The sequence below is a fragment of the Babylonia areolata genome, chromosome 8, assembly GCF_041734735.1.
Source record: "Babylonia areolata isolate BAREFJ2019XMU chromosome 8, ASM4173473v1, whole genome shotgun sequence".
NCBI classification, from domain to species: Eukaryota; Metazoa; Mollusca; class Gastropoda; order Neogastropoda; family Buccinidae; genus Babylonia; species Babylonia areolata.
The window spans coordinates 39,417,193-39,436,740 of NC_134883.1; the positions used below are offsets into that span (position 1 = coordinate 39,417,193).

At 46.5% G+C, this 19,548-nt stretch overlaps 1 protein-coding gene across 2 annotated transcripts; it reads right to left on the reverse strand.

Moving 5' to 3' along the window:
• Window positions 1–1,396: 1,396 nt before the first annotated feature.
• LOC143284797 (uncharacterized) lies at window positions 1,397–19,182 on the reverse strand. Of its 2 annotated transcripts, none has more exons than XM_076591827.1 (7): window positions 18,979–19,182; window positions 15,906–16,103; window positions 8,036–8,438; window positions 7,290–7,393; window positions 6,608–6,811; window positions 5,947–6,173; window positions 1,397–5,724 (listed from the first exon to the last, which is right to left on the reverse strand). In XM_076591827.1, the coding sequence occupies exons 1-7, from the start codon at window positions 18,979–18,981 to the stop codon at window positions 3,834–3,836; spliced, it is 3,030 nt and encodes a 1,009-aa protein (XP_076447942.1). In that variant the 5' UTR covers window positions 18,982–19,182; the 3' UTR covers window positions 1,397–3,833. The 2 variants fall into 2 exon arrangements, with proteins under 2 accessions (XP_076447942.1, XP_076447941.1); XM_076591826.1 differs by lacking the exon at window positions 18,979–19,182 and adding an exon at window positions 17,566–17,605.
• Between the last annotated feature and the right edge of the window lie 366 nt (window positions 19,183–19,548).

A 19,548-nucleotide genomic window follows, 5' to 3' on the forward strand; every position in this document is an offset into this window, starting at 1 on the left:
TTGCCTGCCCGAACTCGAGAACAGACCGGTGTATGCTTTTCTTCAGGGTTCAACTGAAAAGTGTCCCACCCAAAAACATTATGTACTCGGAGCCGGCCAGATCCCTATCTTATTTCTTTCAGCGCGTCATGTACATCCAAACCATACTTTCTCCCATCTATGAAGAGATGGTCAAAAACCATGCGTACTTGTTTGCCTTCGCTTCTGGCCTTTTTCAGGTGAGGATTTAGCTTCCTCCTTATCTCCCGAACCCTTTGTGAAAAATCATCCCCCACAAACACATTAGTACACCTTAGTTTTTGTTCAGCCTTTAACACACTGATTTTCTGCTTATAAGATGAACAACAAGCCATTATGGGAGAGTCTGTCTCAGAGTTCAGTCGGTGTACACGGTCAAACTCTACAGTGTCTGACAGCTCAAGAGTGTCTGTGAACAGATCCTGAAGCGGTGCCTCACAGTCCGCGTTTGTTTCACCTCCTCTTTTCGGCATACCATAGAAAATGAGATTGCTTCGTCTGGACCTGTTCTCAAGGTCGTCACACCTCTTTTCTAAGTCATAAACTTTAGCACATAAGTTATTGTTTCTTTGTTCAAGATTGTCATTTTTCCGACGCAGTTCAATCACCTCTTCTCTAAGTCCACCCTCAAGTTCGTGTAGAGCACTGCATTCCTGGCGTACACCAGACACTTCTTGTTTCACATCATCTAACTAACTGTTCATGCTTTTGTACATATCATCCATCTTACTGTTCACACAAGTGTTCATGTCCTGAATCGTTGCCATGACGTCAGCCAGAGATGGTTCTTTTGCCGAGCGAGACGGGTGAGAAGAGGAGAGCCGGGTCTGCTGCACGCTGCCAGTGGAACCAGAAGAGCCTTGGTCGGGGTTGGGTCCAGGGTTGGATTCGATATCCCCGCAGCATAGAAGCAGGTCAAAGTCTCCACGAAGCTGGAACAAATTCGCCCCCTAGAAAAAATACACGAGGGTCCTACCAAGGAGAACACCGGCTGGGCGAGAGCGAACTGTCAACATGGAGACCCACATTTTTTTTCTTGAACACTGCCCTTTTCCACATGAAACGGAGAAATACTGGCAGAAAAGCACCGCATCTTTGTCGAAAGTCCGGCTGTCCTGAAGGCATGGTGATATATCAAGTAGGTGGCAAACTTAGGCAGTCAGCGTATCCTCAGAATTTACCGAAAATATTACCACCGTGTGACACACACGTCCGCTTCGTACGTGCAAATAACCCCCCCCCCCCCCACACACACACCCCACCGCAAGAGAGAGAGATTGAGTGCGTATCAGTGTGTGTGTGTGTGTGTGTGTGTGACACAGTAGCCTGACATGATTCCTGCAACACAAGTTTTCATACTGACACACACACCTCCACCCTGATTTCCGTTGGTAAATGTTTTGTCTCTGTCCCATATGGTGCACCAAGAACAACTGATATCTTGTTATCACACAAAACGTCAAAAAGCCTGTTTCGTAAAAGCCATTAACTATCATAATTATTGTTTTGGCATTTACGCCTGATCTTGAAAATAATCCCTAGACGTTTACAAATAGAACACACACGTAAATATCAAAAAGGAAAGAATTGAACACAAAATACCAAACATTACTAAACATTATTCACCCCCCCCCACACACACACACACACAACACACACAAGCACACGCGCACGCATGCACACAAGTCATGACACACAATCATAAATAGTACACAATCAAAAATACAACTATCAAATTCTAAAACTCTCAAACTCACTCACTCACTGATAGTCATTTTAGTTCATACTGGAAAGGGTTGAGCTGTTGAAAATTATTCAGGAGGGGAAAAGGTGGGTCTTCAGACTGGATTTGAAATACTGCAGCGAGGATGAGCGACGGAGAGGCTGAGGAAGTTGATTCCAAAGAAAGGGGGCTTGGTATGAAAAACTGCGTTGGCCATACGTTTTGGTTTGAGCACGGGGGATCCCGAGCATACGGGTGTCAGAACAGCGGAGTTGGCGTGAGGCTATGTAAGGATGAATGAGATCAGAAACATACTGTGGACACGTAGCCTCAATGAACTTGAAACAGAGACGTCTTTGTAACTAATTCTTCTTTCTGCACTGGGAGCCAGTGTAAAGCATGAAGGAGAGAGGCGTGATCAAATTTAGAGGAAAGAAAGACAAGACGAGCAGCATGGTTAGGGACTTTCTGAAACCTAGCAATGAGGTAGCTGGGTGAACCAACAAGTAGGGAATTACAGTAATCCTGGCGAGAGACACAGAGGAGAGTTTTGGTTGCACCCTCAGTCAGGAGATGACGAATAGATGCAATTCTGAGAATTTCAAAGTAGCACAATTTGCATATATATCAACTATCATGAAACTGGAGTTTGCATGTCGTTCTTCAAACTTGAAATTTCTTACCTTAAATCTTTAGGATGATTTGGGATTCAGTTATTGTTACCTCGCAATAGTTTTGGAAATCGACTGTTTTCCTAGCATTATCTGCCTTTAGTGTTCCGATCCAAAAATATTTGTGGGGTGAAACACAAAGACACGTCATAGCGCACGAAGCTACAAGTCGCCATCTTTCCAAGACAAAATTCAGCATTACCTAGCTGTACTCTATGAATGTACTATGTCTCCTGTATGCATCCACCGAAAGAAACTGAAGAAATCAACAAGCAGTGAGTGTTTATGTGAATATTTTACACTTTGGAAAAGGGTCGGCACATGGTGTAAGGGGTGGAATATCAACAAAATTGTTGGACTTGAACCACCTGAAAAATTCAGAGGGGAAGACAGGCCAAAGTGGACTGCCAAAGTTTAGCGATTCAAAAGTGCGTCAACGGCGTAAAAAAAAAAAAAAAAAAAAAATCAAAAAAAAAATCGAGGAGCCGATGTTTTTGTAATGACTAAGCAAATCTTCCAGAAACTCCTCGTTGTCCTCTTCGTTTTCATTGATGTCGTTTGTCAGTCTTGTTATATATACTGTCAACGTCTGTCATCTTGATTCAAAACAGAAAAATCTTTAAAACTGCGAAATAAGATATTAAAAATAACAAACAGTCCAGAGAATATTTGGAATGTTCGGTATCTGTACCATGCTGGTCGGCATTGCTAATTGAATGAATAGTACATCACACAGACATGACAACACCACAGTATCACAGAGCATTCACCTCACCACAGCAGCTGCCTATCGTGAAACGCTACTACAGAATCAATCACTTTCAACACGATTTAGACCATCCTTGTCCTCTGTTTGTCCACACATTTGAGCCAAAAATGAAAAGCGTAAATTTTTCACAGTTTCAATTTTGTGTCATTCCCAAGGATGTAATTTTCACCAAGAAGGAAGTCTGCATACAGTATTGTTCGTAAGATTCTGAATATCAGATGGGCGCCAGTTGTATAAATTCATAAATAAGAGTCAAGAAGAATCATATCACAATTACGGACAAAATAAAGAAGGAAACTTGCTGCAAACGATTCGTTACTTCTATCAGCAGCTTGGTTGTTATCAACAAGAATAGAAAATACTGAATTTGTGACACTGGAATAGTGATTTTGACTTTGTTCTTGATGGCTTTATACTTGCTGAAAGTGTGCAGATCAGCTTCAATTAGATTTTTCACAGTACACACTGATCACCCTTAATATATCTAACTACATTTTTGTGGCTTCGAAAATTAACGCTTTGCAATGTACTGTAATAAGATATATACCGATCAGTCATGGTGCTCGGTGACTTGGAAAGCTCCAGATTTGCAAACTCAAACGTGCAGTGCAATATGTGGAAACACACAGACAGCCAGACGGACAGCAGGGCATCAGGAGAGGATGGAGATATACTGAGAAAGGCAGCGTGAGGCAGCAAAAAACTCCCAGTCCTTGTCATCCTCCGAAAGCGACTCTATGGCTTGCTGGATGCGCCTCACTTCTCTCTGCCGCTGTTCCAGATGCTCCTGCATACCAGGCGTGGAGAACACAAAGTTCCTTTCTTCTGCACCTTCACCACACCTGGCCTCCGGTTGTGCAGCAGGAGATGCTTCTGTGTCCTTTGACTGGTTGTGGGAAATGGAAGGAAGCAAAAGCGGGTCACACCTGTATTCCATGCCACGGCGTGGTTTAGTCAGAGATGACAATGTCTGGGGAGTCATCTGGGTCTGCTGACTGTGAAGGCCTTCTTGGCCAATCTTTTCTGCAGTGAAGGATTGGGTTTCTTTCACCAGCATGTCACCAAACAGACGACAGAAAATGTTTTTTGCCTCTTCAGGGGAGGGAGACAGAGGTATGGTCAGCTGTGGGTAAATGTATTCAGAAACCTCGTGCATCAAGGAAATAAAGAGAGACTGCTGTTTGCTACTACTCCAACTGTCCAACGGACTTTTCAGAAAGTCCTGAATGCAACTCATTTCAGATTGTCCACCTGTGTTGGAGGCCGTTTTGACAGTCAGGTAACGAGAGATGTGATCTTTGACTTCTTCCTTAGTCAGTGCAGGTCCACCACGCACAAGGACAACTACTTTCCTTTCCAGACCATGTGCTCCCATGACGTTACTGATGATGACCTCATCTTCTGGTGGAAAGGCTATCTCTTTCAGGGTGTTATCCACAACGTACTTCCAGGGCACCCCTCGTTCTCGGAGAGTGGACAAAAAGCAAGATGTACCCATGTACATACCAAACTCAAGCACACCATTCATGGGTGATTCCCAGTGGTAGCCTTCTTTGTATTTGAAAGCTGATGAAGGAAGGACGATCAAGATCAAAACGTCTCGAAAAGATAGTGAAGCTGTTTCAGTAGTGTCAGAAACAACTTTGGCATCTGGCTGAAGAGACAAAGATTTGGACAGTGTATCTGCAGATCTTGTTGTTGAGTGGTCAACTTCTGGTGATGAGGGATGCAGCTTGAGGCCCACTTTGTTCTCCAAAATGTCAGCCAATTCATTCGCACACTGTGAGCAGTCCAGGTGGCGTACCTGTGTGTTGTGCTTGAAGTGCTCAATGAAAATGATTGGTGGTCCATCACAAGGTAGTCCTCTGGTCGCACTTCGAGTCATGTAGGCAAATTTGTGATTCGGGTTTAAATCTAACTCCTTTAGCATCAACTGAACAGAAGGTGGGCTTCTCAATACAGATCCAAGTTTGAAGCTGAAGAAAGCTTTCGGAACTGGAGCGACGTAGGTTGCTACACACCAGATAGGGCAGTTAGGATAGTGCTGTGCAAGTGTCTGGCCGATGACAGACATATCAGTCAGCACTTCGTCCACCACAAAACAAGCATTCTGTGTTGGTCCTCCTGCTGCCAGCTTTCTCTGCAGACTCTCAAACTGGAGTTCATCCAAGGCCACGTCATGTCTCTCAACGCTTCCTGGTCCAGAGTGACCGTCCATTCCTCGCCGAATGCTTTCCTCCAAGACATGACCTTGAGGACGGCCTCTGGAGGCTATGCGAACATTGATGACAATCACTCTTCTGCCTTCCTTCAGCCAATGGCGGCCCTTCAGCTGCAGCATGAGGGTTTTCCCCGACCCCATGGGCCCCGTCAGCCACAGACGATGCAGGGAGGGTTGGGCCAGGAGCTCTGTTTGACAGGGAAGCAGCACAATGTCCGCCAGGCGACGGCCGCTCTCCATGATGGCTTGGGCCGTTGTCCGAACCTCCAAACGGGGCCGGCTGACAGTCCACACAGACACCACCGACATCAGGCCACAGATCCTGTCAAGGTAAACAAACCACGGTAAGGACTTGTAACAAAATTAGCCAAAAGGAAATATTACTTAATGTATGTTTATCTGTCTGTCTGAGTCTATGTGTACTCTCTTACACACACACATACTGAACAAGATAAAAGAAAAAGTATCACTATAAAATTAATACAGAAAAAAGCAATCAAGATTTACATGCATACACCTACCCAGCACAGGTCCACCAGCCTACCTGCCAACAATGGTCTTCATGGAATCCACAGACAACTGTTTGCTGACGTTGTCAACGATGGTGCTCTGCCACCACGACAGGCCAGGAATGTCCACGTCTTGAGGGGAACACCCAGCACTGCTCTCCGCCGCCTGTGATGGTGACAGGGGATTCCCCGGGATGAGAGGTTCTATGTCGTCCTTACACAGGAATCGCAGATTTGGGTCCAAAGACAGAGTGGAGACAGCCTGTAAAGGACAAGAAATTGTTGACGTTATTTTTCATTCTTTCCCTTTCTTCTTCAACAAAAACAGATGCAGAAATGAGCAGACCAGTCTGAAGTCCAATATATTCAATAATGAATGGAGTGCTTGAAGTTGGTTGTTCTCGTTTTGTGATCTTCTTTGTGCCCCAGAATTTGGGACATCTTGTATGTTTCAACACTCATGGGGATGATGAAGATGCAGCTGTGGAGGTCCACATTGGTTAGGGTCAGCTTGACAATTACACTTCCTTTGGAGTCAACCAGGCATGAAGGACACAAGCACTGGTAGCGATGGTCAGGAAATTTGAGTAACATCCCCTAAGACACACACACACACACACACACAGGCATGCATGCACGCACGCACGCACACACGAGCAACAAACTGAAAGCTCCTGCCGTTCAGAGCTAACCAACCTGCATCAGTTGCTCTCTGGTCACATACGGGAAAGCGACGACCAAAGTGACATCAGACAAGCCTAAGTCTGGCATGACGTACTGCAGGGTGTCACAATTCTTTTTCAGCTGCTTCCAGGCTCTCTTCACCCGACGCTGGAGGGCCAACTGCAGGTCCTCTTCTGAGGACGTCCCGGGGCTGCTGGCATGGCCTGTGGCCTTCACCTGGCGTCAGAAATCAGTTAGTGCTCTATTGTACTGGGCTTATTGTGTTGCAGGTTGGTCACAACCCCTTGAATAATATTCCATTGCCATGGACAGGTACTTTTTTTCTCTCTCTGTTATTCAGATGGTATGTCAGGGCTGTACCTGTCAATTTGTCCACCTGTACTCCCTTTCAGATGTGCCCATCCCCCTTACTGTACCATATCCACTCCCACCTCTCATACGCACTTGTTGTCTCTATGTATTGCAGTCTGTCATCAAAAGTGAAATTTCAACCACAACCAGCCCAGATCAGGTGACTTTTGCCCCTGATTAGTTCACATTTGTCGGAGTTCCGGAGTTCTTATTTCCCGGTAATCTCACTGTTTTCTCGTCACCTTCAGATGACAAACATTCACACCTTCATCAGTTTATGTTCCAAGAAGGTAAATGAGGCGGAAAAGTAAACCTCACACCGTACACAGTAAACATGACTCACCTCAATCAGCACAACCCCGCCATTTCTATGCAGAAGGAGGACGTCTATTTCACCGCGCTGTCCGGTGTCAGATGGCCTGGGTGGTAAGAGTTGCTGCCCTTCATCTGTAAGGTTAATCACATTGTTTAAATCCTGCTAATTTGTTAAGCTTGTCAGTGTTATCAAACGGATACACATTTTGAGGCAAAGTAATTAACATATCAGAGAAAGAAAGAAAGAATGAATCAATGAATGAACGTAAGAAACAGGTACAGAATGAAAAGAAAAATATATTGTGAAAGGGAAGACGAAAGACACAGATGCTTTTAAAACCACATAAAACTAGAGGCATCTTTCTTACGACATGTCCTATCAATCTGCAAAGTTTCACGAATCCTTTAAGGTTTTATCAGTATATCACTATCACCCTAGAAGTGGTTCTTGACCTACAAATCGTCAGGGAAACCCGTCCACAGCTGTGTGCGTCATCCTGCTGACAGATAAATGAACGAACGAACCACAACGAAAGCGCGAACTCCTTAACGAGGTAATTAACTTTATTGACTAATTCTGAACTGATGATTAAATGACTGTACGAACGAATTTCAAGAGGCCCAGTGAGCCTAGTGCCTACCAGCGATGTTTGTGGATATCTGTGGCCCAAACATGCAAGGTGTAATCACTTGAGGTCAAAACGACTCCTTTTTGAGGTAATCGTGCGTGCACTCACACACACACACACACACACACACACACACACCCTTTACCTTCTTTGGAATCTTCTTTCAAACAACCACAAGCCAATCTGGCCCTTTTGCCCTTCGTTGTTTTGGGGGCTGAGCTTGAGTGCTTGAGATTAGCAACAGGAAGTCGATCTCTAGGATGGGAGGACTGAACTTCAGTGTTACTATGGGGTTGTTGGAGTTCAGCCTCAGCAGGGGAGTGCAGTTCGGTTCTGGGCTGGGAATGTTGCACTCCAAGCTTGGAACATGAGCACGGGTTTTTAGCCTTGGGGCGTGAGGTCTGGAGCTTGGCCAAGTAGTTGTCAAAAACAACGGAACTGATGATGAAGAGTGGACCTTGGCCTGTCGCCCGAAGGTGATGACTCAGTTCCTCCAGCCTCTCTAGAACGATGGTGTGGGCAAGGTCTCCCACAGCTGTGCTTTTATCCTGCAAAGAGTTTAATCATAAATACTGAGACAATAAAAACGGCCCATAATTGTTTCCTCCTGAATAAAACAAAGTGAAACAATACAGGTCACTAGAAAAGAAAGAACCGATCAGTTATGAAGTAAGAGAGTCCAGTCACATAAAGGGAGCCTAGAGAACCTAGAGAACACAAGATCAAAGAGTCTAGAAAGTGAGAGATCTCAAGACCCGGGGAAGCTAGCTATCCCAAAACTCAACAAGTGACAGATCCATCCTCCTAGGAAGTGTTAGATCCCAGTCATGAGAGAGAGAGAGAGAGAGAGAGAGAGAGAGAGAGAGAGAGAGAGAGAGAGAGAGAGAGAGTGAGATCTACGTTCCTAAGAAATGACATATCGTAATTCATAAGAAGTAACAGATCCATGTCCGTTGGTTGTGACAGATCACAAACAACAGGTAGTGACAGTTCCCAGGCTCTGAGAAACAAGTTTACCATGCATGCCAGTAGAAATCAAGAGATCCCAAGTTCTAGGAAGCAAGAAACACAAGCCCCAAGGGAATACAAGATCCCTGATCTTTGTGCAGTGAGAGATCCCATATACCTAGAAATAAGAGATCCCAGTCCTTATACAGCGAGAGATTTAGGATCCTTGAAAGCCCTGTTCTCTAGGAAGCGACTAATTCTTGGTCATATGTAGCGAGAGACCAAAGTCCCTAAGAAACGAGAGATTCCATCCTCTGGGAAACGACATATCTAAGGTTCTAACATGCGAGAGATGCCAGATTCTATTAAGTCTAAGATCTCAGGTCCAAGAAATAAGGAGATTCCTGGACTATGAAAGGAGACATCCCAGTTCCCTGGTAAATAAATATCATGGTCAAAGGATGCCAAAATTCTGTTACACATTTCTAGGAAACAAAAGCTGAAGGAAACGTGAGAATCCAGCACCCTAGGAAATGAGAAATCAAGGTCCCTGGGAAACAGATTATCAAGTTACTAGGAAACAATCAGTGGAGAATGCGAGATCAGATGTCCCTTGTGTGTACGATTTTGCATGCGTGCGTTTGTGTATTTTATGCATTTTATGTGTCAGTGCTGGCGTGTGTGTGCGCGCGCATGTGTATGTATGTGTTCATCAAATTCTTTCCCTTTCCCTCCCTCCCACTTCTCACTGTATGAAGTAGCATACAATAAATTTCGAGAAAACCAGTTGCATGCACAATGGAAACGAGACAGAAAAAAAGACATGGAAAAGAGTGTGAAAGAGATTTAAACAATACCTACATGTCAATGCGTGCCAGCGCGTGTTGTGTGTACGTGCGTATGTGTGTGTGTGTGTGTGTGTGTGTGGTGTGTGTGTGTGTGTGCGCGCGCACGCGTGAGTGTATGTGTGTGTGACTTCCGGCGGCAATAAATAAACAAAAATTGATGAACAGCTCCGCTAATAATAAATAATTTTGTACATACAATGCGTTAGATCACTTCTTTATATTTACCTTCTGTGTTTGTCCTAACCAAACGTGGACTTGCTTTTGTCATAGTGGAGACATGTGAAATCCTGATTTCTCTTCCTGTGTGAGTGGAGGTTGGTGTTCTTTGTTTTCTTCCTCTTTCATCTCAGTTTTTAAGCACTTGTCAGCATGGCCCTGAAAGACCTAACATCAGCAGAAAGGTCTAAGTCTAAATGCAATAAATGGGAAGGTGAAAGGAAAAGGAACGAAAAAAAAAAAGAAAAAAAAGAAGAGTACTGACGTCACTAATAGAGACGCCATCACCGTTTGTGTGATAGAACTTCTTGTTGATAAATAAAAGTCCTCCAGACATATAATTTTAAAATCCTGTAATTCTACCGTAGTACAGACAATGCAAGAAAAATTGAGATCAAGCATCAGCCAAAGCCGAGCGTTCCAAGCTCGCCTGGGAGAAATTAACCGTCGAGAAGACAGTCAAGATCACGTGTACTGAAGAACAAGCAGGCAAGAACATCGAGGAAATTGCCTGCAAACTGTTTGAAGAATTAGAGTCAGGTGTAACAGCTGAGGCCATGTGTAACAGTTCAGAGGAACAGACACACTCCTAAATCTGGGAACAGCAAGAAACCCTGTGCTGTTATCGTCAGACCCACGTGGTGGATTTTGACAGCTAACTTTTCTTTTCTTTCCCGCCCACCTCTCCTGTATGCAAGTCTAGTATACTGTGGGAATTGTTTGGAATTGGTTATTAAGTATGTTTGAGTGAAAAAGTATTGACAACAGCCATCTCCCAGGGGGTGTATCGGGATGGGGGACGATCTGAGGTGGTACACCATGGTCATGGGAAGCGAGAGATCTTATGTCCTGTAAACCCAGAGATCTTATGTCCTGGAAACCAAGAGATCTCATGTCCTGTAAACCCAGAGATCTTATGTCCTGAAAACCAAGAGATCTTATGTCCTATAAACCCAGAGATCTTATGTCTTGTAAACCCAGAGATCTTATGTCTTGGAAACCCAGAGATTTTAGGTCCTGGAAAACGAGAGATCTCAGATCCCGGAAAACAAGATCCCAGATTCTTAATAACAGATTGGTCGCAGACACCTAAAAAGCAAGAGATCCCAGACTTCTATGAAATGAGAGTGATTCCAGGTCCTCAGAGACAAGAGCATCCATGTGCCTAAACCCCACTCCCTAATGCTACGTTCACACTAGGCTGTAACCACGATCTAACCAAATGGTTACATCGCTCTCTAACTCACTGGAACCACGAATTTTTGGTTGCAGTGGGTTCCCATCGGTTAGACGATTTTTCGGGAAGACCCGATTTTTGGTTAGATAGGTGGCCCCCCAAAATATGACTCGGGAGATAAAAAAATTTTCGAGGTTACATCGCCCGATCAAGTTATAAACGGTTACAAAGGCATTCACACTAGTCCCCGTCGGTTCCAGTGAGTTAGAGCAGAAAATAGAGGCGGAGCCGAGTTTGAAAAAAACTCCGACGTCAAAACAAAATAGCATGCCTTGCACGCACGCTGCGTGCGGTATGCAAATTGTCTGGCCCGACACATCTAACCGACTGCAAGTGATTGCAACCTTCTTTGCATGGTTGGAGTCATTTATAGTGAGTTACATCGACGCGAGTTGTAACTTCATCAGTTACAGTGTGAATGTATTTAAGCTGGCTGACTGTCATTTTTTTCGTTCTTCTTGCTGCGTCTACACGAATCCACGACACACGAGACTGATTTTTCGACATGTCGTCTTCTGACTCTGATGTTGCTGCTTCCGACCTGTCCCTGGCTGCACGTGAGCAGGATGAGCGACTGCAGGAGCCCCCATCCACCCCACCTGCCTGTGAGACTACCGCCGGTGCTGGCAAGGGCAAAGGCAAGGGGAAGGGCAAGAGAGGCAAGAAGGCAGTGGAGGGACACCTGACTGAGGACCAGAAGCAGGAGGTCATAGATTTTTTGTGGGAGAGGCCCTACCTTTATAATTGGAGTCACTCCGATTATAAAGATGCAGCCAAGCGGAACAGGGAATGGAAGGAGTTCACTGACCAGTTGGGAGTGCCCGTCGCAGTCCTCATGAGTTGGTACCGTTGCATGCGGGCCCTGCTGGGATGGGCGAAGAAGGCCAAGACGAAGAGTGGATCAGCAGATGTTTGTCTTCCGCGGGCCCAGGAGTATGTGTGGACGCACATGCAGTTCGTGGTGCCCTACATCAGTCAGATTTCATCTGACACCCTGGGCCCCAAGAAGAGGAAGCCAACTGCTGAGCCTGTGGAGCTCACTGAGTCTGAGGCTGAATTCGACCATGACCAGTCTGCTCCAAGTTGGATGGTGCCTGGACATGCTGGCATCCACGGTGCACGCCCCTCAGCCTCCACTCCAGTCTCCGCTTCCAGACGTCGCCGTGTGGGCCCTTCAACAACGAAGGCCAGTGGGGACTCAGCAGCCGCGACCTGTTGCGGCCACTTGTGCTCCCAGCTGGACTCCATGATGCAGCACTTGGCCAAACCGGAGCTGCAGTTCTGGACCACTCTGCACTGGCGGGTTGACCACTTCACCCCAGCCCAGATGATGGACCTGCAGGAGGAGGTGTGGAATGTGGTGGTGAAACATGTGAGGAGGAATGGCCGGAAGCCTGACCCCATTGCCACCACCATCCGTGCAGACCTATCGCCTGCAACGTGGTTCCAACCCGCTGCTGGTGGATCCAGAGGTGGACTTAGTGCCTACTCGACAGCTCCTCCTCCAGCCATGGACCAGCATGGGCCATCGACGATGCCAGCACCACCTGAGAGTCTGGAGGCGTTCCTGGCAGGGAGTCTGGACAGTCAGTTGATGACTGCAGCACAACAACGACGGTCGTCACCCAGGAAGTCCGCCACACCGATTAAGGTCCCAAGGCAGCCCGCACCTTCCAACATGTTTCCGCTGACAGTACAGGATGTGGGCATCGACTTCTTGGACCTGTAGACGCATTCCTAGGTGCATCGGCCTTTTAAGGGCCACAATTGTTCCCAAGAGACTTAGCTTGGTTGCATTGCCCTACCCTACACATGCACACAACCTAACACTGGTCTCATCCCCAGACCCAGAAGGTCAATCCTAAAAATATCCACACTTCATGTTTGTTTGTCTGTTTGTTTATTGGAATAAAATGAAACAGAATTTAAAAAATGATACAACTGACCTATGTTTTTTTTGGGGGGGAGGGGTGGTGAAGATGGGGGGTTGAAATTCCAGGAAAAGGTGTTTATTTTATGTGGTGTGTGTGTGTGTGTGTGTGTGTGTGTGTGTGTGTGTGTTTTGGATAGCCACAAAAGAGATATCACAAACACAGAAACAGAAAAAAATACATTTCAATACCTCAAGATAAACTTATCAGTGAGAAACAACCGGTATTTAATTTTTGGCCACAGTTTGTGCCCTTGCATATACATTTGGTTATACCATAGTCATATAACACAACGCTGTCTTTCTCTGTGTATGTGTGTCTGTCTGTCTGTCTGTCTCACCCCCTTCTGTGTGTACGTCCGTTTGTGTCTGTATCCCCATCTTGGTGTATGTTTATGTGTATGTCTGTCTGCGTGTCTGTGTGTCTGTCTATTGGACTCTCTCTCTCTCTCTCTCTCTCTCTCTCTCTCCCTCACTCTATCAATATGTCATTTGGATAAAGTGGATTAATGCAACAACCCAGGAAATAAATCTCTTTGAAATATTTTTAGGCCCTGAATAGGGCCAATGATCTGAAGTTGTACTCATGGCCATATCACTGTGGAGAGGAGGGAGCTGGAGACGGCGGTGCAGACTCAGCTTGGGGTGAAGCAGCAGCAGCAGGGTTGCGGTTGGGGTTGGCAGCACCGGGTGGCTGGTGGACACTGGCCTTGTCCCACTGCCATGGGACAATCCCTGCAGGACTCCCGAAGAAGTCAGCCAGCGTTTCCCTGACTTTCTTCCCATCGGTGTTGGCTCGTCCTGCTCGTGGCTGCGGTTGCTCAGTCCAGATGACGTGTTCTCTCCAGGCACCAGGCAGCACATTCATGTGGGCATCCTCCCTGTCCACTGCATCTTGAGGTGGGGGAAGTCGGCCCAGCAGCAAGTTGTGGAGTGTGGTGCAACACTTCATGACTGCTCTGGCGTTTTCAGGTGTCAGCTGGCAGGTGCTGAGCATCAATCGGAACCGTTGTGCCAGCAGACCAAAGGCGTTCTCCACCACCCTTCTTGCTCGTGACAGCCTGTAGTTGAAGATGAGCTCCTTGGGTGCCATGCTTTGCCTGGAGTAGGGCTTCATACAGTAGTCCTTGAGTGCGAAGGCATCATCACTGACGATGTAGTAGGGCACATCTGTAGTGTCCTCAGGGTCGTCAGTGAGAGGGCATGGAGCTGGCCGGTTGATGGTGCCGTCCTCAAGGTCCTGTCGCAGGTCGGTTTCCAGGAAAATTTGGGCATCGGACATGTGGCCTAATCCTCCAAACTCCACCCACAGGAACTTGTAGTCTGCATCCACCAGGGCAAGCATGGGGATGGAAAAGTAGCCCTTGTAGTTGTGATACAGACTCCCACTGTTGCGTGGCTTCTTGATCGCAACATGCTTCCCGTCCAATGCCCCCATGGTGTGGGGCATGTTCCAGCGGGTGTAGAACTTGTCGGCGATGGTCTTCCAGTGGTCTTCAGTCCACTCCTCCGGGAACACTTCAGCATTGAAGGCCTCCGTGATGGCCCTGCACACCGCAGGTAGGAAGGTGCTGACGGTAGATACCCCAATCCTGAAGGCGTAGCACAAGGACCTGTAGTTGTCCCCAGTGGCCAGGTACCTCAGTGTCACAGCCAGCTTCAGGCCAGGTTCAATGGCTTTTCGCATTCGAGTGTCTTCCTTGCTGATGGCGGGACGAATCAGGTCCAGACCTCGAGGAAGACTCCTGGGGTCAGTCTGGTGTAGTTCCTGAACATCCTCTCTTCAACGTTGGCCATGCTGAGGTCCAGCAGGGTATAGTAGTGGCCCAACTCCCTCCTTCTGTCCTCAGTGAGCCAGTTGCGAACCCAGAGACGCCTCCAGGCTGGACGTCTCCTACGCCGTCCCTCCTCTCTAACGACATGATGATCGTGGTGGTGATGCAGGTCTCGGTGAAATCGAGCCAAGAATACCGGTACAGCGACGTGCATGATGACAGGTCAAGATGGAATGAAGAGACCCCTCTGAAACAAGGGGGCTTTATACTTTCAAAGGGAGTTACAAGGGAGTTACAAGACCCAAGTTCCAACAGGTTGCAGCAGGTCACAGCAGGCTGGTGGAGATGCACAACCTCAAGACCCTCCACCTCATGGAAACCCACGGGAACCACAGAAAACAAAAGTATACCCCAATCTGTACATGACGCCTCAGCCACAGCACCCCTGTAACTTGGCTTGTAACTTGTTCAAGTTAGAACGAAGTTACAACGGTAGTTAGATGCCACCAGTCTAACTTCAGCGCAAAACAAAACCCAGCCAGCGAGCGAGAACTGCTGCTCTCAGTCAAAAAACGCGCGGGAAAAGGGGCGGAGCCTAATAGTTAGACAGTGGTTAGACGCTTTCCGTTCACACATGCTGTATGAAAAATCTAGAGTTTGTCTCATGGTAGTTACATCCCTCAATGTAACCATTTGGTTAGATCGTGGTTACAGCCTAGTGTGAACGTAGCATAATGAATAACAAACAGTTCCTGGTTTCCAGGTTGGGGTCATGCAGTGAACAGGATCTTCCTTCCAATCAATCTTGAATCCATGGTAACATAAACATCACCCTCCCTGTCACAAACATCAGTGTCGCCCTTTTCAGCAACATTGTCATCGTCGTCGTTATTTCTTCAGTCTTCGTTGACAACATACATGTACTGGAATCATGAGTGTCATCGTCCACCACTTCTTTGTTCTTGTCTTGGTCATGAAAAATTGTCACTTTTTCTCATCGCCGTCAACGCTCACTTTGTCATCTTTATCAGCCTGATCACAGACCAGAGTTCACAACCTACCAGAGCATCCAACAGCAGCTGGGGTTCAGTGCCGGCAGCCGGCGCCGCGTGGCTGAGTGGCTGCTGGTTGAAGTGGAGGGCAGGCACCCGGTAGCAGTCGTGACCCACATTGGGGTAGTGGCTGTCCACGAAATCCGAGGTCCATTCGGCGAAACTGCGCGTCACCCCGTCCACCTCCAGCTGTAGCTGGTCCAGATCCTGTGGACAGTGAGAGTCGTGTTTGGGGTGGTCTTGTTCCGTACATCACAGAGAGACAGGTCTGTGATATTTTTCTTGCGCGCGCGCGCGTGTGTGTATGTGTGTGTTTCAAGGTGGCATGCAGAGTGGTCCACATGCCACACCACGCGTGCTTAAAGAAAACAACAAAAGTTGCTATTTGTTTATCACATTACCATTGTAAACTAGCGCGTCTATACTCACTACATTGCAAAGTGCCAAAAACATGCCAGTTAGCACACTTCGAAATGCAGTGCAGTCTTCATCCTGTTTTGCTGTGCCCCAGTGGGACGCAATGGGGCTTTTGGCCACAGAGGTAAGATGAGCAGAACAGAACAGGACGTTGCTCGTTACCAAGGCTTTTTCCTGAAAGGCTCGCTGATTGGACGACAGTCTAGGGTTGTTTACAGTCAGTCTGCTGTCTTGTACACCCTGACAATGTCTCCGTTCAAAAAACTCTGTCAGGCCTGAAAGCAGACACAACAGCCTTTGAAGTGTTTGCCAGAGTATGTTCGGGCCATACAGAGTTTGCTAGATAATGTATAATACGGCCATAGTTCCGTGTGAGGAATTACTTTGAAAACAAGCGATTGTGCACTGAAAGCGATCGCGAATTTATATATATATATATATTTTTTTATTTTTTTATTTTTTTTTTTTTAAGTAATCTGTCTTCATAGCAGGCCTACATGCGTGTGGTGGATTAAGCTGTCACGGAGCGAATTTTCCTCGAAAGTCAGCTTGTCAAAGTTAACCCCAAGCTAAAAACAACAACAGCAACATTATTTAATTATTATTTATGGCCTCGTTGCTCAGCTCGGCATCGACTGACTTACGAGTCAGTGATTGGCCGACTGCCGTGGTGTTTGTGTCAGCTGTACGCATGTGCACTCGGCTTTTCGAACGATGCGGTTTCGAAGGTCTGCATCAACCTTCAGTTCACTTGTACTCCGCGCATCGCCGTGATTTAGAGGTTTCAGTTTATCTTGGAGACAGTCAAAGCGTGTAAACTGGTCCATGTACACCACACCACATTTGCTTAATGTTTTTAAAAAGCGGTGGGTGGGTCAGACCACTGATCTAAAAATAGCCGCATCCCCCCCCCCCTTTTTTTTTTTTCAAGATCAGTGGGGTCAGATGCCTGACTTTCGCATAAAACCAGCCAGCTGACCAGGTCATTGGATCCGATTATATGTAAATAAATCACAGGGAATGAATAAGAAAAGAAAGAAAGAGAGATCACATGAAATATAACACAACGCTCGATGATAATTACATGATGAAACTCGGTCTCTCTCTCTCTCTCTCTCACACACACACACACACACACACACTCTGCATTTTTACAAGAAAACGCCTAAAAGCATCACGATTGTACAAGCCAAGCCCAAATCAGTAAAGCAATGGCCCACTCAAAGGGCAGAGATAGCGTTGTGAAGCTTACTGAATAATGCATCATCCCCATTTCATCTCTCACAGTCACAGTTTTCCGTCACAGGCACGCACTGTGGTGCACTGTGCTGCCTTAACAGATTTCTCTGAAATTTAGACTATGACTCTCCCCAGGAAGAGCGAGTCACACCAGTTTCGATTTCAAGGAGGCGTCAACGGGTGCAGACTGATCCGCACACCTACACCACTTCTGCTTCAAGAGAAGGACCAGATGCCCTTTACGCATCCACCCCACACGCTGGTCAGGCTTTGAGAGCCACCCTCGGTATGTACAAAACATTTCCAACAAAACAATAAACAATCAAAATAAAGCAATAAGTAAATACACTGAAATATAATACAAATGAAAGACTGAAATAGAGGACAAATGGCTGAAATAAAATAAGAATAAAAGATATATATGGCCACACCCACACATGCTTGTATGGGGCCTTCCCACAAAAGCGTGGCTGGAAATGCGAAACTGACGAGCGCGCGCGCTCGCACACACTCACACGCACACACACACAGAAATTGCACACGCAAGAATTTGCAGTCTCATAGACACCCATGCCACCCCTCCCCTCCCCCACCCCTCACATATTCATTGCCTTACATTGGTTTTTCCTGTCATGATGTGTTTCTGAGTGCGCGCTTACCTACACAGTCCAGTGTTTGTATGTGTGTGTGTGTGTGTGTGTGTGAGAGAGAGAGAGAGAGAGAGAGAGAGAGAGAGAGAGAGAGGACAAGACAAGACAGTTTCACTGCCGAGAGGATGATAATCATAAGCATGGTCATGATACGATACATAGGGAAAATGAAAAATTAGAACACACACACACATACAGAGAGAGAGAGAGAGAGAGAGAGAGAGAGAGGCACAAACATGGTGGTTATAAAATACCAGCATAGAAAAAAACCATTATGAACACATGGACACATACAGACACACACACAGGAGAGGGGAAGAATAGTTTTACTAAAATACATGGGAAAAAACAAAAAAACAACGGAAGTGCACACACACACACACTGACACTCACTGGCACACACACACACACACACACGTACGCACGCACGCACATGTACACGGAGAGAGAGAGTTATGCACGTCTGTTCTGCCTGAACTGAACACCCCCTCCCTCCCTCTCCAACCCCCATTTCTTTAAGCGCTGAGACGAATGTTTGTCATCTTCAGCACGAAAAAACTGAGCAGTATATAAGGAAGAAAACAGACAAATAATGACGATGTAAATAAGAAGGTGGCATTTTTTTTTTTTTTTCAAAATCCAAAAATACGAAAACTTCGCTATCAATTATCAGAACACAGCTTCAGCAAATAAACTCAATCACTGAAAGTGAAGCCCCACAAAGTGGAACAACAAAAATGCCAGACACATATTAGCCTACCAGCATGTTTACTTACCATAGTCCGTTTTACAACATGCGGACATCGAACGAAGAAGACTGAAATGGGAGAACACTAGTGGTTGTATACAACCAAACAGCTGGGGCAGAGAGGCAATCCCACACAGTTTTTGAGAAAGGAAGCGACCACAGGGAAGAACATCAGCGTGATTGTGCAGTGAACATTCAACCAGCCAGACAAGCTTGGCAACCCCGCAACAGTTTTTGAGAAAAGCTTAGCAAACGACCACTGGCAGTGCAGTTTCCGGCGGGGAAGAGTGCCGTGTGCACGTCAAGTGTGTCACTGTGCTGTCACTAGACCTAAAAATAGAACATTTGCTGGCTCGTTGGGTTTGTCGAGTTTACATGCCAAAATAATCAGAGCGCAAGCACGTGCTTGCCAGCACACAAGCATGCACACAATATGTGTGTATCGATCTACATGCGCGTTGTTCGCTCACATCTGTAGGCGTGGCCACACATGTTTTGGCGCGTCAATGTACACAGAAACACACACACACACATGCGTCGGTCGGCTCATGCACGGCGCATATGCGCTCACACATGAAGGCACACCCTCCCTCCTCCA

Coding starts and splice junctions, on each gene's coding strand:
- LOC143284797 (XM_076591826.1), bottom strand. CDS start 17,586: ATGGGGATGATGCATTATTCA. Junction 6,812..7,289: donor GCGGGGTTGTGCTGATTGAG/GTGAGTCATGTT, acceptor TTCTGACGCCAG/GTGAAGGCCACAGGCCATGC. Junction 6,174..6,607: donor CCAGAGAGCAACTGATGCAG/GTTGGTTAGCTC, acceptor TGTCCTTTACAG/GCTGTCTCCACTCTGTCTTT.